Consider the following 17,466-nt stretch of genomic DNA (forward strand, 5'->3'; position numbering starts at 1 on the left):
AAATTCTCAAGATTCTTAGAAATCTTCAAGAAACTACAGATCAACATACCATTTGCTGAAGCAATAGAGTAAATGCCGCTCTATGCCAAGTTCTTGAAGGAGTTGATGACCAAGAAGAGAAGCTGGAAAAACAACGAAACTGTGGTACTCACCGAAGATTAGTGCCATCATCCAGCACAAATTGCCCCAGAAATTAAAGGATCCTGGGAGTTTCCAAATTCCTTGTATCATAGGGGAAATCACAGTGGAGAAGGCTTTATGTGATCTAGGAGCTAGCATAAATCTGATGTCCTTAGTAATGATGCGGAAAATGAGGATTGAGGAGGCCAAACCAACAAGAATGGCCCTGCAACTAGCAGACCGATCATTCAAGTTTCCTCACGGAATAGTAGAAGACTTAATGAAGCCACAAGAAAAGATTACTTCCCACTTCTCTTCATGGACCAGATGCTGGAAAGGCTTGCAGGACACGCATATTATTGCTTTCTAGATGGTTATTCAGGATATAACCAAATAGTGGTTGATCCAAGAGACCAGGAGAAAATATCATTTACTTGCCCATATGGGGTGTTTGCCTACAGGTGCATGCCATTTGGGTTATGTAATGCACCTGCAACTTTTCAACACTCCATGCTTTCCATCTTCTCGGATATGATAGAAAAGTTCATTGAAGTCTTCATGGATGGATTTTCAGTATTCGGAGATTCCTTTCCTAATTGCCTAAATCATCTTGCGTTGGTATTAAAAACATGTCAAGAGACCAATCTGGTCTTGAATTGGGAAAAATGCCACTTTATGGTGACAGACGGAATAGTCATTGGCCATAAAGTTTCTAACCAAGGTATTGAGGTAGACAGAGCTAAGGTGGAGCTAATTGAAAAATTACCTCCACCGAGTGATGTCAAGGCAATTAGGAGCTTTTTGGGGCATGCTGGCTTCTACAGAAGATTTATTAAAGATTTTTCAAAGATAGCCAAGCCCTTAAGCAATCTCCTTATGTCTGATACACCATTTATCTTTGATGAGAAGTGCATGCTCGCATTTGAAAACTTGAAAAAGAAGCTATCCTCAGCTCCTATCATCACCCCAACTGATTGGAATTTGCCATTCGAACTGATGTGTGATGCATCTGATTTCACAGTTGGGACAGTGTTAGGACAGATAAAAGAAAATTTGGTGGATGTCATATACTATGCCAGCAAGGTCTTCAATGATACTCAACGAAACTATACCACTACGAAAAGGAGTTACTGATAATAGTTTTTGCATTTGACAAATTTAGATCATACCTCATTGGTTCTAAAGTGATTATTTTCACTGATCACACGACACTTAAATATCTATTTGCCAAACAGGAATCAAAACCAAGACTAATCAGATAGATCTTATTGTTGCAGGAATTCAATATTGAGATTAGAGACAAAAAGGGCGTGGAGAACAAGGTAGCAGATCATTTATCCAGAATCCCTTGTGAGAAAGGTGCTACACATGATGCAAGTGTGAATGAGTTCTTTCCGGATGAGCAGCTAATGTTGGTTCACAAGGCACCTTGGTTTGCGGATATTGCTAATTTTAAGGCAGTTGGTGACTTGCCTCCTAGAATCAACAAACATCAAAGAAGAAAACTCATCAATGATGCTAAATATTTCATTTGGGATGAGCCTTATCTCTTCAAGAAATGCTCAGATGGGATCCTTAGGAGGTGCATTTTAGAAGAAGAGGGACGAGAGGTCCTGTGGAATTGTCATAGTGCTAGCTATGGAGGTCTTTTTGGAGGAGAAAGAACCGCAGCAAAGGTACTGCAATGTGGATTCTTATGGCCCACTATCTTCAAGGATGCCAAGGAACTGGTGAGGAGCTGCAATGAGTGTCAATGGGCTAGAAATCTGCCCAAGAGAAATGAGATGCCACAGCAATATATCTTAGAACTTGAACTGTTCGATGTCTGGGGGATCGACTTCATGGGACCATTCCCAACCTCATATTCGAACAAGTATATCTTGGTGGTAGTGGACTATGTATCTAAATGGGTGGAGGCCGTGGCAACCCCAACAAATGACAACAAGGTGGTCACAAACTTTCTTAGAAAGAATATCTTCACCAGATTTGGAGTCCCACGAGCCTTCATCAGTGACGGAGGGAGTCATTTTTGCAATAGACCGTTGGAGACCCTACTCCTAAGGTATGGGGTGAAGCATAAGGTTGCCACACCTTATCATCCCCAAACAAGTGGGCAAACCGAGATATCCAACAGAGAGTTAAAAAGGATCTTGGAGAAGACTGTGGGGGCATCAAGAAAGGACTGGGCGAAAAAGCTAGATGATGCTCTTTGGGCATACAGGATAGCCTTCAAAATACCAATTGGGATGTCCCCATATCAACTGGTGTACGGAAAGGCCTGTCACTTACCATTAGAGCTGGAGCACAAAGCCTTTTGGGCTCTCAAGATACTAAACCTTGACAGCACTGCTGCTAGTGAAAAGAGGGTCTTGCAGCTGCAAGAACTGGAAGAGTTTAGGTCTCAAGCCTATGAAAACACCAAGATCTATAAGGAAAAAGCAAAAAGGAGACATGATCTCAACCAGGCACCAAGAAGTTTCGAAGAAAGACAACATGTGCTTCTCTACAACTCCAAACTGGGACTCTTTCCTGGGAAACTCAAATCAAGGTGGTCCGGACCCTTTCTAGTCACAAAAGTCTCACCTTATGGACACATAGAAATCATGGAAGAAAGCTCAAAGAGGACATTCACTGTGAATGGACAAATACTCAAGCACTACTTGGATAGCATGGGGGAAGACCCCAAACAGAAGTATAATCTCAACTAGAGAAGCCACCGTCAAGCTAACGACGCTAAAAAAGTGCTTTATTGGGAGGCAACCCAACCTGAGGTAGTCTCTTTCCATTATTGTCTTAATAAAGGACTCAAGTAGAATTCTCCGTATTGTGAGGAGCTAAGTTTGGTGTTGCACACCAAAACCTCCCAAGGGTTAATGTGGAACTTTAAGTTTGGTGTTCCACCAAAAGACTCACCCTGAAGAGTGCATTGCAACCCTTCATTGTTAAAGCATCTGCTCTAACAAACAGAGAAACTACTTGACGAATGTTTAATCTCTAATGCATAAATTGCTTTTCTAATTCATAATTGTTTTTGAATAAAAGCACATGAGATTTCTGTATGTATTCAATTTGTTGAATTAGGCAAAGAACTAAGTTTGGTGTTCACACACTAAATTAAGTTCAGAAATTCACAAGCATACATGCATGCTAACTACTCTCTAAGTGCTTGGGGGAACAAGCAACTTCCAATAGTTTTATAGGAAGTCAATCAATCTCAGGAAGGAACCATACATCATCATCTAAGGAAGACATCAGGAGGTTGTATTGAACTATCTCTGAGTTATAATGCTTTAATTGAAAGTATGATTGAATATTGTTCTCAGGGATATCCATATTCTGCTTGTTCTCTCCCTAGTCACATATAAGTGTGTTGGTCTAGGTCCCTGTCTCTCATTTTCATCATGCTTACATGTATGCTTGTCTTTTTAAGTCAATTAAAAAGAAAATGTTATGAAAAACAAGAGTGGAGTTATCTTGTGAAGCAAATTCTGAATGTTTGTGGTAGGGTCATTGATTAGCTAAGTTGGTTTACCAACAAGGTGTATAGGCAACTATATGCTCCAATTCACACGCTTGAGACACACCCTATGAGACTAACCAAATAATAAGATCCCAATAAGAGAAGAGAAAGAACAATAAGAGTTTGAAAGGGAAAGAAAAACAATAAGAAATAGGGCTAGACACCAAGGGCTTGAATATTGAGGCATGTGTCTGTGGTGTTCCTGTGCAAGGGATATGCTTGGATGAATAAGCTCTTAGGGGTGCCTTATCACCTGGTAACTTGGGTTAACTAATTCGGGATTATCAGCTGAAAGTCCACTATCAAGAGCAACCTTTGCTACAGAGCACTTAGTAACCCAAAGAGGTGCTGGACACCAAGGTCTCAAGAAAGAAAAAAAATAACAAACCATGTGCCTGTGGTGTGTATGTATGGGGAAAAGAGACTTGAGGGAGTAAGTCCTTAGGGGTGTCTTAACACCTAGCACCTTGAACCAACTGGTTGGGAGTGTTGGCTGAAAGCTTATTGATAAGTGGATATTTTATATGCTTTTTGGGGGTAATTTCATGTAGTTTTTAGTATGTTTTAGTTAGTTTTTAGTATATTTTTATTAGTTTTTAGGCAAAATTCATATTTCTGGACTTTACTATGAGTTTTTGTGTTTTCCTGTGATTTCAGGTATTTTCTGGCTGAAATTGAGGGAGCTGAGCAAAAATCTGATTCAGGCTGAAAAAGGACTGCTGATGCTATTAGATTCTAACCTCTCTGCACTTGGAATGGAGTTTTTGGAGTTACAGGAGTCCAATTGCCGCACTCTCAATTGGGTTGGAAAGTAGACATCTAGGCTTTCCAGAAATATATAATAGTCCATACTTTGCTCGAAGATAAACGACGTAAACTGGCGTTTAACACCAGTTCCATGTTGCATTCTGTCATTGAACGCCAGAAACAGGTTGCAAGTTGGAGTTAAATGCTAGAAACAGGTTACAACCTGACGTTTAACTCCAGAAACAGCCTAGGCACGTGAGAAGCTCAAGTCTCAGCCCCAGCACACACCAAGTGGGTCCCAGAAGTGGATTTCTGCACTATCTATCTTAGTTTACTCATTTTCTGTAAACCTAGGTTACTAGTTTAGTATTTAAACAACTTTTAGAGATTTATTTTATACCTCATGACATTTTAGATCGAACTTGATACCTTTTGACGGCATGAGTCTCTAAACTCCATTGTTGGGGGTGAGGAGCTCTGTAGTGTCTCGATGAATTAATGCAATTATTTCTGTTTGCTATTCAAACAGGCTTATTTCTATCTAAGATGTTCATTTGCACTTCACTATGATGAATGTGATGATCTGTGACACTCATCACTATTCTCAATCTATGAACGCGTGCCTGACAACCACCTCCGTTCTACATTCGAATGAATGAGTATCTCTTGAATTTCTTAATCAGAGTCTTCGTGGTATAAGCTAGAATCCATTGGCAGCATCCTTGAGAATCTGGAAAGTCTAAACCTTGTCTGTGGTATTTCGAGTAGGATTCAGGGATTGGATGACTGTGATGAGTTTCAAGCTCGCGAGTGTTAGGTGTAGTGACAGACGCAAAAGGATCAATGGATCCTATTCCGACATGATCGAGAACCGACAGATGATTAGCCGTGCGGTGACAGCGCATTTGGACCATTTTCACTGAGAGGACAGATGGTAGCCATTGAAAACGGTGATCCACCAACACACAGCTTGCCATAGAAGGAACCTTGCGTGCATGAAGAAGAAGACAAGGGGAAAACAGAGATTCAAAAGACAAAGCATCTCCAAAACTCCAACACATTCTCCATTACTGCGTAACAATTACTCGTTTCCTACTCTTTCACTTTTTACAATTGAAACTAAAGAACCCTATTGGTATCTTGACTAAGAATAATAAGATAACCATAGCTTGCTTCAAGCCAACAATCTCCGTGGGATCGACCCTTACTCACGTAAGGTATTACTTGGACGACCCAGTGCACTTGCTGGTTAGTTGTGCGGATTTACATAATGTGAGTGTAATTTTCGTGCACCACTTATCATAAAGAGTCGCCCTCTCACAAAGCACTTAGCCTAAAAAGAATACAATAAAACCTGGAAAAGAAGGGAGGATCAATAAATAGGAAGTCTCAAAGGATGCAATCAAGTGAGTGTTCAAGGGCATGATGAAGGCCTGAAAACCAGTGAAGGAATGAACCTAAGTTGCTATGCATGAAACCCTATAAACCAGGGATTTGAATATAATAATTATTTGTTTATCTTGTTCTTTCATTCATTTTTCCTATGTTTCAGTACTTGCTTAGGGACAAGCAAGCTTTAAGTTTGGTGTTGTGATGTCAGGGCATCTAGGCTAGTTTCATTGACATTTTCTTTATTGTTTTAGGGTAGTTTCATGCATTTTCTTAGTAAATAAGCAAGTTTTGGATGAAAATACACTTACACCTTGATTCAAGCAATTATTGTGAACTTTATATGATTTCATGAGGATTAGGCAGGAATTGAATGATATAATTGATGATGCATAATCTCATGACTTGAAACAAAGCTTTGATGCACTTTAATTGCTTGATTTCAGGACAAAGGAAGCTAGAAGGAGCCACATTAGCAGCCATGTTAATCTAATTAACGTGACCACTAACGTGAGATGGGGACAAGCTTGTAGCGTTAATGGAAAAGGTGATCACCAATAACGCCTTCGAAGCCATCATAGCCCACGTTAGTTGCCACGTTAACTACATTAACGTGGTAGCTAACGTGGAGGAAAAGAGGAGCTCCAACATTAGTGGTAAAAGTGAATGCCACTAACGTTCCACAAAGGAACAAATTAAGCCACGTTAAGAGTCACGTTAATCTAATTAACGTGAACTCTAACGTGGGATGAGGAATCAATTACCAACGTTAGTGACACTCACCTTTGTCACTAACGTTGGACCAACCCAAGAGTGACCACGTTAGTGGTCACGTTAAGACCACTAACGTGAGAAGTAACGTGGAGCTAAGCATGATAAACCAACGTTAGTGACACTCACCTTTGTCACTAACATTGGAGATGGCAGTCACTACCACGTTAGTGGCCACGTTAGTCCAATTAATGTGAACTCTAACGTGGGAAAGGGGGCCGTTTGGAGCGTTAGTGACAAAGTTAAGTGTCACTAACGCTCTCGAAGCTTAGGCATACCCACGTTAGGCGTCATGTTAGTTATACTAACGTGAACTCTAACGTAGGAAAAGGGGGCAAAGAGCAACGTTATTGGAAAAGGTGAGTGCCAATAACGTTTGCGAAGGACCAAGAGGCAACGTTAGTAGTCACGTTAATGCCACTAACGTTGAAGTTAACGTGGATCATTTTGGGTTGAAACGTTAATGAAAAAGGTGATCGTCACTAACGTTCTCGAACCCACATTTTCACTTAACATTAACACCACTAACGTCCTAACTAACGCCCATGCCTAACTCACACTTTTCTGCAAACAAAGTTGAGCCCACTGAAGATTGTAACTGCTTCAACACAAGATCAAAGGCCCATATCCAAGACTTGAAGAACTAACAAGAAGATCAAGAAGAGTAGTATATATAGGAGTAGTTTTGAACTAGAGAGAAACTTGTCACTTTTGGAGAACTACACTCTGTATATTTACTTTCTGCATTTTCTAGTTTTGGGGAGAATGTACTCTTCTATACCACTTTCCATTTCCAGAGCTATGAACAACTAAACCCCCTTTCATTGGGTTAGGGAGCTCTGTTGTAATTTGATGGATCAATTATAGTTTTTATTCTTCTTCCTCTTTCTTTTCTCTTGATTTACTAGAAAGCTTTCGATCTTAATTCAATTGGTTAGTTGTCTTGGAAAAGAAACTCTCCATAATTGGATCTCCTCTGAGCCTTGGAAAAGGGATGAGAAGATCATGCTAGAAATGCTTTCTCATGTTGGACCAAATTGGGGTTTGGGCGGATATAGTGACATGTAATCCTCCCAACATTTTGATTTGGAAATACATGTGGTATAATCAGTGACCATATTTCATCTCTTCCCATGAGCAATTAAATCAAGGAATTGGACAATTGTTCAAGTTTAGAGAGATTGGGTTGCCAAGGAATTGGGATCCAATCATCTAAGATTGCGAAGGAGATCAATGAAGCATTGATTGAGGTAGAGATGAGAATGAACTTGATCCGAAGAATGCAACATCTCCTAAGTCCAAGGAATCCCCCATTTCTGATCTTACCCATTCTCTTTACTTTCTGCTATTTATCTTTATGCTCATCTCCCCAAACCCCCATTTAAGATTTTGCAATTTATTTTCTGTAATTTACTTTTTCGCCATTTAATTTTCTGCAAATCTCAACTAAATTTCTGTTTAGCTCAACTAGCACACTCTTCCAACTAAAGTTGCTTGATCAATCAATCCCTGTGGGATTCAACCTCACTCTATTGTGAGTTTTTACTTGACGAAAATTCGGTATACTTGCCGAAAGAAAATTTGTTGAGAGACAAGTTTTCGTGCATCACTTAGTCTCGAAACCCGAGTAAGCTCCGGCACCGGTGCATTGGCCCATGAAACTTCGAAATCAGCCCTAAGATCTTTATCGCAATCGCCAAAAAGAAAAGAAGCAGCAGATTAAACTCAAATAGATGATTTTTTGTAATTTTAAAAAAATTACCTCCGCGATAGCACCGATGGCAGGAGATCTCCATTCTATTCACCGGTGTCGTCAACTTGCTGCCAGATGCTGCTGTTTCATTGACGGTAGCAACACCACTTACCATTGTCGCTATTCTTTCCCTTCATTGTTGCATCAACAACCACCGATATTATTCTTTATCTTTGCTGTGTTTACCTACTCAATCAGAGAGCGAGAGAGTGTGAGAAAGAGAGAGGAGAAAGAGAGAACACAAAATATTAACACTTGTTATATATTACATGATAAATTTAAAATTCAAATATCCCATAGTGTTAATATTGATCGTCCTCCCTACGGTGCGTTTTCAATGGCCAAGCCCGACCTAGTCTGTAACTGCGCCACCACCTTCCCACCGTGAGTCCCTCCTGAACTGTCACTTTATGAGCACCGTCTTTGTTTTTGTTGGATATTTCTTCTAAGTTATATGGAAGTATCTTTATTTTAGGTGGATGTGTCTTTGAGTTATATAAATGTGTCTTTATTTTAGGTGGTGCTTAGGGTGGGGATACTAGTGGAGCTGTGTGCAGTCTTGATGAAAGTGTTGTTCACAGCTATTCGACAGTCCAAGAAAGGAGTGGGTCGCATTTTCGTACGGATGTGTCTTTATTTTAGGTGGATGTGTCTTTATTTTGGGCGGTGCTCAGAGCGGAGATACGAGTGGAAGTGTGTGTGGTCTTCACGGAAGCGTTATTCGCAACTATCCGGTAGTCTAAAAAAGGGGTGAATCGCGTTTCGGACGACGCAAAGATGCCAGTGGTAATTATTCAAAATTTTTTTTAAAAGATACAAAATCAATAATTATTAACTATTATTTAAAGTTGACTAGTTAAAAACTATTTATCTATATTTTTTCAAAAAATAAATAAATAAAACTCTCAAGCAAAACATGATATAACAAAAGTCTAGAATTGTTTTTTCGAATAAAATAAAAAATATTACTTTATTTTTACGAAACAAATTATTGAGATTATATCCTAAAATCTAACTTTTTTTTATAGAAGCAAGTTGGCTGTATGAGACGAATTTTACAAAATTCACAAAATTTGTTGTAACTTCGACGAACTTTAAATTCCTAAATTTTGCAACTGCTTCTGTGTTTTTAATTTGAAAAAAATATATACTATGATCAAAATATTTAATTTTAAAAAATTTTAATTTGATTTAATTTGAGTAAAAAAAATTGAAAAGTTAAATATTAAACAAACAATAAGCACGACTTTTTCAACATGACCCATGATAATCACATTCATTATCATCATTTAAAGGAGTATACAAAAATATATAAGAATATGCAAGAATAAACTGTATTTAAAAATAACTTTCTAAAAATAAACGATATTTAAAAATGACTTTTTAAGAATAACAGAAATAACGACAACTTTATGAATTTAAAAAGTTCGGCAAAATCCGACGACCTTGTTCCCATAAAAAGAAATAGTGGGATTCCGAAAATTAAAATTTTAATAATTTTTTGTAAAATAATATTTTTTATTTTATAATTTAAAAAAATCCACAAGAGTCGAGAGGATAACCACCTTGAAAACCAAACAACAATGACTTTTGAAATTGAACAGATGTATCAAATTCAACAATTCATGTCAAATTCATCAATTCATTCATCAATTCACCCTAAAACCCCTCACCCAGCCCAACTGAACCTACCTAAATCTCTAATTCCTAAACAGAGCTATCAATCTAACCCCGTAAAATTCTCAACTGGTCTAAAACAAAGAGAATTGATCAACCCATCATAATACAAATCCAATTAAGAAAACTAAAACTTATCGAGCTTATCTGCTTTCACAACAGGATTAGCCTTGGAAATCGCGTCACGTCCAACGCCCTTGAAATCAAACGGACAATCGTGTCTCTCTGGATAACGGTGAACCCCGCAGAACGTCGCTCCACACTTGCAAACGAAACCCGTCAGCCCAACCTTCTTGTTGCAACCACGGCACCGGTTCGAGGGCTTCACGGGACCGGAAGGCGCTGCTGCGGCAGCGGAGGAAGAAGGAGGCTCCGCCGTAGGAACGACAGAGGAGTCGGTGGTGTCCGAAGAAGGAGAGGACCCGGAAGCAACGCAGCCATGGAGAAGGGTTTTCTCAACGACGACTTTGGCTGAAGCGGCACGCTGTTCTTCAAGAAAAAGATCTCTGAAGCACTTGGAGCAGAGGTCTCTGTTGCCGGCGGTGCCGAAGAAGCCGCAACCGTTAGCGCATGGTCTTGGCTCCGAAGGTTGGTAGCTTGTGCTGTTGTCGTTGTTATGCTCAGGAGCCATTCGATGAAATGCTTCAGTGACCCAAAAAGCGAAAACGGTGGTTGTTTATGTTTCACTTGTTTGTGTTTTGTGTTAGGGTTTCAGAGAAAAAGAGAGAGATATTTGAAGAGTGGGAATTACGTGACGATGGTGCTAATTTATAATGGCGTATCGGAAGAATCTACCCCGGATTTTCGTGTGGATTTGAGATAAAGATGTTGCTGATTTGCTTCCTACCCCGCTTTCTTTTTTTATCTTTTAAATGTTTTAATTTATATTTTAATTTTTTGTTGAATAATTATCTTACAGATACATTAGTGGTAAGATTTTATTGAAGATTTTATTTTAATTTATTGTACTATGAATAATACTTTCATTTATAACGTTCAAATATCTAATCCAATAAACAATTGCGGATTTTCTTTGTATCCAATCACAATCATATATTAAAGAATAAATTTGACTACATAACCATTCATAATTTTCGTAAATGCATCAAAATAAAATCGTATACTATTATAATTATGAATGTATCTTTACTCAACTACTTATTAATCATGTGTTGGTATATAGATAAATGTTGTAAAATAAAGTTGTAAAATAAATATAAAATAAAGAAGTATGAGTAAAAGATTTTAGTACTATAATTACTATCTTAATATAATAAAGATGATTAATATATTTACTAATATTATATGTAAAGAATAATAAAAAAAATATTTAAAAATACTTGTAAAATAAAGGAAGTGAGAGAATAGTAGTAATAATATAAAGAGGGAGAGAAGAGTATTTGTTATTGATGTGTGTTGTTATACGGAGGCTTAAGCCTCTATTTATATGTGCACATGATGACATATTTTCAAACTATAATAAATAGAGTCATTCTTGATAGACTAAGCTTCATTGGAAATGAGCATCCACATAAGATCTTATCATAACACTCCCCTTGGATGACCATTTAGGATTATTGCCTCGTTAAAACCTTACTAAAGAAAAACCCAGTGGAAAAAAACCTTAGTGAAGGAAAAAGAGTACAATATCCTTTAGTGATGGAGACTGCCTCATTAAAAACCTTGTCAAGAAAAACCCAATGGGAAAAAATCTGACCAAGGAAAAAAGAGTACAGTCTCCCCCTCTTGTCGACATCATTTAACATCTTGAAATCAACGCATCCCAATCTCATGTACCAATCTTTCAAAGGAGGATTTTGGGAGTGACTTTGTGAATAAATCTGACAGATTGTCACTTGAGCGGATCTGTTGGACATCAATTGTCCCTTGATTTTGAAGATCATGAGTGAAGAAGAATTTGGGAGAAATATGCTTTGTTCTATCACCTTTGATATATCCACCTTAAGTTGAACAATACATGCTGTATTATCTTCAAACAGGACAGTTGGAGCTATCTTATGGTTAATTAGTCCACATGATGACATAATATATTGGATCAAACTTCTAAGCCAAAAACACTCGTGACTAGCTTCATGTATCGCGAGTATTTCAACATGATTAGAGGAGGTTGCAGCAATCGTCTGTTTCGTGGAGCTCCATGATATAGCTGTTCCACCATATGTAAACAGATATCCTGTTTGAGATCTCCCTTTACGTGGATCAGACAAGTAGCCAGCATCTGTATAGCCAACTAGTTGTGACTTAGATCCATAAGGATAAAACAATCCCATATCAACCGTTCCATGAAGATATCGAAAGATTTGCTTAATTCCACTCCAATGTCTTCTGGTTGGAGAGGAACTATACCTTGCTAGTAAATTCACCGCGAATGATATGTCAGGTCGCGTATTATTAGCAAGATACATTAGCGCTCCAATTGCACTAAGATATGGTACTTCAGGACCAATGATATCTTCATTCTCTTCTTTAGGACAGAATTGATCCTTCTCCACATCCAAAGATCTTACGATCATTGGGGTACTTAATGGATGTGACTTATCCATATAAAATCTTTTCAAGATTTTCTCTGTGTATGTTGTTTGATGAATAAAGATCCCATTTTTTATATGCTCGATTTGCAGGCCGAGACAAAATTTAGTTCTTCCAAGATCTTTCACTCAAACTCTTCTTTTAGAGTTTTTATAATTATTGGAATCTCTTCAGGAGTTCCAATGATATTTAAATCATCAACGTACACAGCGATTATAATGAACCCAGATGCAAATTTCTTTATGAAAACACATGGGTAGATATCATCATTCTTGAATCCGTTTTTGGCCAGATACTCAGTAAGACGATTATACCACATTCGTCCAAATTGCTTTAGACCATATAAAGATCTTTGCAACTTGACTGAGTATAACACTTGCGAATATTCATTGGATGGTTTAGATATCTTTAGTCCTTCAGGGACTTTCATATAGATATCCCGATCTAATGAGCTGTATAATTAGGCTGTTACCATATCCATTAAATGCATATGCAGTTTATGATATGCAGATAAACTGACCAAATAACGCAATGTTATCGCATCTACTACTGGGGAATACGTTTCTTCATAATCTATACCGGGCCTTTGTGAAAAACCTTGTGCCACAAGTCGGGCTTTATAGCGTACAACTTCATTTTTCTCATTTTGTTTTCTCACAAATACCCATCGGTATCCAACAGGTTTTACATCTTCTGGTGTACGGACTACAGGTCCAAAGACTTCACGTTTTGCAAGTGAGTCTAACTCAGCCTTCATGGCTTCTTTCCATTTGGCCAATCATTTCTTTGTCGACATTCTTTGACTGATCTTGGCTCAAGATCCTTACTTTCATGAATGATATTTAATGCCACATTATATGCAAATATTTTATTGACAATTGTCTTATTTCGGTCCCATTCCTCTCTTGTAAAGACATAATTTATCGAGATCTCGTCATTTTCAAAATTTTCAGGTACCTGAACGTCTTCTGGTGTTAACATTATATCAGAATTTTAGACAACTGCAGGTGTCTCTACTATGTATTTTTCAACAGGAATAGTATTTACCCCTTTTTGCTTTCGAGGATTTTTATCTTTGGAACCGACAGGCCTACCACGCTTCTGGCGTGAATTTGCTTCAGTGGCTACTTGTCCTATTGGGACATCAATTTGAATTGGGGGCATTTTCTGCCCTGCCACGCTTCTGGCGTGAATTTGCCTCAACGGCTACTTGTCCTACTGGGACATCAATTCGAATTGGGGCATTTTCCGCTGCTATATAAGATTTGATTATCCTCTTTGTATCGGAAAATGCATCAGGCAACTCATTTGCTGTTCTTTGCAAATGTATAATCTTTTGAACTTCTAGTTCACATTGCCTTGATCAAAGATCTAAATGCATCAACGATGATGCATTCCAATTAAGTTCCTTTTCAGGAAGCTTATTCTCTCCCTTTAATGTTGGAAATTTTGATTCATCAAAATGACAATCTGCAAACCGGTATGAACAAGAGAAATAAATTGCAGGGAATTAAATCAATAATGAGAAAACTCTTGGAAAGGTATGAAAACTGGAAGTCCTATCCTAGTTATCCTTATCAATGGTGATGAGAATTATATTTTTGCTACCACTAAGTCAACCTCTAACTATGAAGGTAAGTCAAGTGGGTAAATCAATTCAACTCCTAAAGTCCTAGTCAACTCCTGAGGAAAGACTAGAGTTATAGGAATCTAAATCAATCAGCAAAGATATTAATTATCAATCACGATGAGTTTGACAACTCAAGAGTTACCCATTAATCAACCAAAGCCAATAGTAAAAAATCTAAATTATAAATAAGGAAAAGCAATCATAATTCTGAAATACCTTTAATTGTATTAATAAAAGAAAATCAATCCAACATGGAAAAGTTCATAAATCAAATTGGAAAATATAAATAAAAAGAACATTGGACCTGTAATTGAAAAAGATGAAAATATTCCTAAGTCCTTTAAGAGGAGTCCTAATCCTAATCCTAAGAGAGAGGAGAAAACCTCTCTCTCTACAAACTACATCTAAATTGTGAAAAGTGTGTATTATGAATAAATGATGATGAATGGATGCATTCCCCCACTTTATAGACTCTAATCTGTTTTTTCTAGGTCAAAAATTGGGTCAAAAACAACCTAGAAATCGCTGGTTCGTATAGGTCGCGGCAAAGCGACGCGGAGGTGTCATCCGCACGTTTGCGTGGATTGAAATTCGTAGATGCGTCGCGTGCGCGTCATCCACGCGTCGGCGTCACCTAACTTTAGGGCAGCCATGGCAAATCATATATCATTCCGAAGCCCCGGATGTTAGCTTTCCAACGCAACTAGAACCGCATCATTTGGACCTTTATAGCTCAAGTTATGGTCGATTTAGTATCAAGAGGTCAGGCTGGACAACTTTAGCCGTTCCTTCAGTTTCTTGTATTCATTCCAGTTTTGCATGCTTCCTTTTCATCCTCTAAGCCATTCCTGCCCTGTAATCTCTGAAATCACTTAACACACATATCAAGTCATCGAATGGTAATAGGAGAGGATTAAACATAGCAATTTTAAGGTTTAAAGAAGCATGTTTTCAATCATAGCACAAAATCAGGAAGGGAAACATAAACTCATGCAATTAGTATGAATAAGTGTATGAAAGATTGATAAAATCTACTCAATTAAGCATAAGATAAACCATAAAATAGTAGTTTATCAATCTCCTCACACTTAAACATTAGCACGTCCTCATGCTAAGCTCAAGAGAAGCTATAAAGGAGTGAAGGCAGAATGATGGGATGTAAGAAATGCAACCTATGTATATGAATGCAGCTAAATGCAAAATGCTTTTACCTACTTGGTTAAAGGTAAACAAATTCTCCAAGACAAACATAAATTGGATTTCACTAATTCAAATCATAAAAACGAAGTACAAATAACTTGCAAGAAGAAGATAACTCATGAAAGCCGGGAACAAAGAATCGAGCATTGAACCCTCACCGAAAGTGTATGCACTCTAATCGCTCAGGTGTTTAAGGTTCAATTCTCTCAATTCTCTATTAATCTTGCTTTCTAAGGCTTGCTCTTCATCTAACAATCAACAAAAATTTAATGCACCAATACACAAATCAAGAGGTCTTTTAAGGGTTATTACGGGGTTAGGGTCAATGTAGGATTGTATTTGGTCAAGTGGACTAAAATCTGAATCCTTAATTAACCTAAACTTCCCACCTAACTTAAGACAATCCATTTAATTAAAATGCAGAATCTAACTTCCCATTAACTGTGTTTTCCACATATTCATTCATCCTAAATTTGAGTAAAGTACATATGCATTGATACCAACACTTACTTTGGGGCATTTTGTCCCCTTTTATTATTTGCTCTTTTTCTTTTCTTTTTCACTTTTTTCTTTTCTTTTTTTTCTTTTTCTATTATTATATTTTTTTCTTTTCTCTTATTTTTCTCAATGCATATGATTAAAGTATTGAATGCAATAATATGTGTTCAACTATTATTTTGCACATTTTCACAAAAATATACAACACCCAATTACTCAAGCCAAATATTTTCAAACCCAACTTCCCGACACTTAAATCATGAGCACTTTTACTAGTCTAAGCTAACCAAGGATTTAAATTAAAGACATTATTATTTTCCGCTTAGAGTTAGTAATGAGCTAAAGTAAAGAACAAATGGGTAAAATAGGCTCAAATTGGTTTGCAAAGGGTAATGAAAGGGTAAGGCCATATGGGTATGTAAGCTTAGTGAAACAAATGCCTCAATCATATAAGTGCATGCATACATCAAACAATGGAAATATAGAATTAAGCAAGACAAAGATCACAATTTTAGAGAGAAAAAGACACAAAAATAAAATATATTGGTTGATAAAATGCAACCAATCAAATAGGCTCAAAATCTCTCTGGTTTTGTGTGTTTGAGCTCTAAATCATGTTCCAATATAATATTTCTTCAAACAAGTTTTAATAAAAGTTTAATTCAAATTAGTGAAATGCTATAGAGAGTTTTCTTGAAAAAGAAAATATTACTTCAACCAAGTGGTAAGATATGCACAAAATCAAACAAACATGCAAATGTAATAGCTAATTTAAACATTGGTGTTGAGACAGGAAGGTACTAATCCACGGAGATCGGTATCGACCTCCCCACACTTAAAGATTGCACCGTCCTTGGAGCATGCAAAGCTGTGCAGGTGGATGGGGGTTGTGGTTCCTCAGCTGGTGCTCCTGTCGTTCCGCTCTCCGCCGGTGGCTTGTTAGAGGCTTTCTCTTTACCTTTTTTGGTGGCCATCCTGAAAAAGGGAGAAAGGAAAGGGACATGTAATTCAAATAGCTGGAACCGGGAGGAGGAAGGTTCAAGTGATAATCAATGCCAAGGTAAGGGATAATGTCTTAAATACATGGCCGCGACTACATGCAATTAGGACATCAATGGAAATATAGCAAGGCATATTAAAACAATTAGATGCAAGATGTGTAAAAGCATGCAGGCAAAGGCATGAGAAGCTGATGAGCGGATAATTTATACGCTTTTTGGCATTGTTTTTAGGTAGTTTTTAGTAAGTTCAAGCTACTTTTAGGGATGTTTTCATTTGTTTTTATGTTAAATTCACATTTCTGGACTTTACTATGAGTTTGTGTGTTTTTCTGTGATTTCAGGTAATTTCTGGCTGAAATTGAGGGACTTGAGCAAAACTCTGAAAAAGGCTGACAAAAGGACTGCTGATGCTGTTGGAATCTGACCTCCCTGCACTCGAAATAGATTCTCTGGAGCTACAGAACTCCAAATGGCGCGCTCTCAACAGAGTTGGAAAGTAGCCATCCAGAGCTTTCCAGCAATATATAATAGTCTATACTTTATTCGGAAATTGATGACGTAACTTGGCGTTGAACGCCAAGTACATGCTGCTGTCTGGAGTTAAACGCCA

General features: G+C 37.7%; 1 protein-coding gene across 1 annotated transcript; it reads right to left on the minus strand.

The window, feature by feature from the left end:
- Positions 1–9,890: 9,890 nt before the first annotated feature.
- LOC107487201 (zinc finger A20 and AN1 domain-containing stress-associated protein 7) lies at positions 9,891–10,839 on the minus strand. The gene has a single exon (XM_016107814.3). The coding sequence runs from the start codon at positions 10,606–10,608 to the stop codon at positions 10,105–10,107; it is 504 nt and encodes a 167-aa protein (XP_015963300.1). The 5' UTR covers positions 10,609–10,839; the 3' UTR covers positions 9,891–10,104.
- Positions 10,840–17,466: the final 6,627 nt, after the last annotated feature.

Source organism: Arachis duranensis, chromosome 1 (assembly GCF_000817695.3).
Source record: "Arachis duranensis cultivar V14167 chromosome 1, aradu.V14167.gnm2.J7QH, whole genome shotgun sequence".
Lineage (NCBI taxonomy): Eukaryota > Viridiplantae > Streptophyta > Magnoliopsida > Fabales > Fabaceae > Arachis > Arachis duranensis.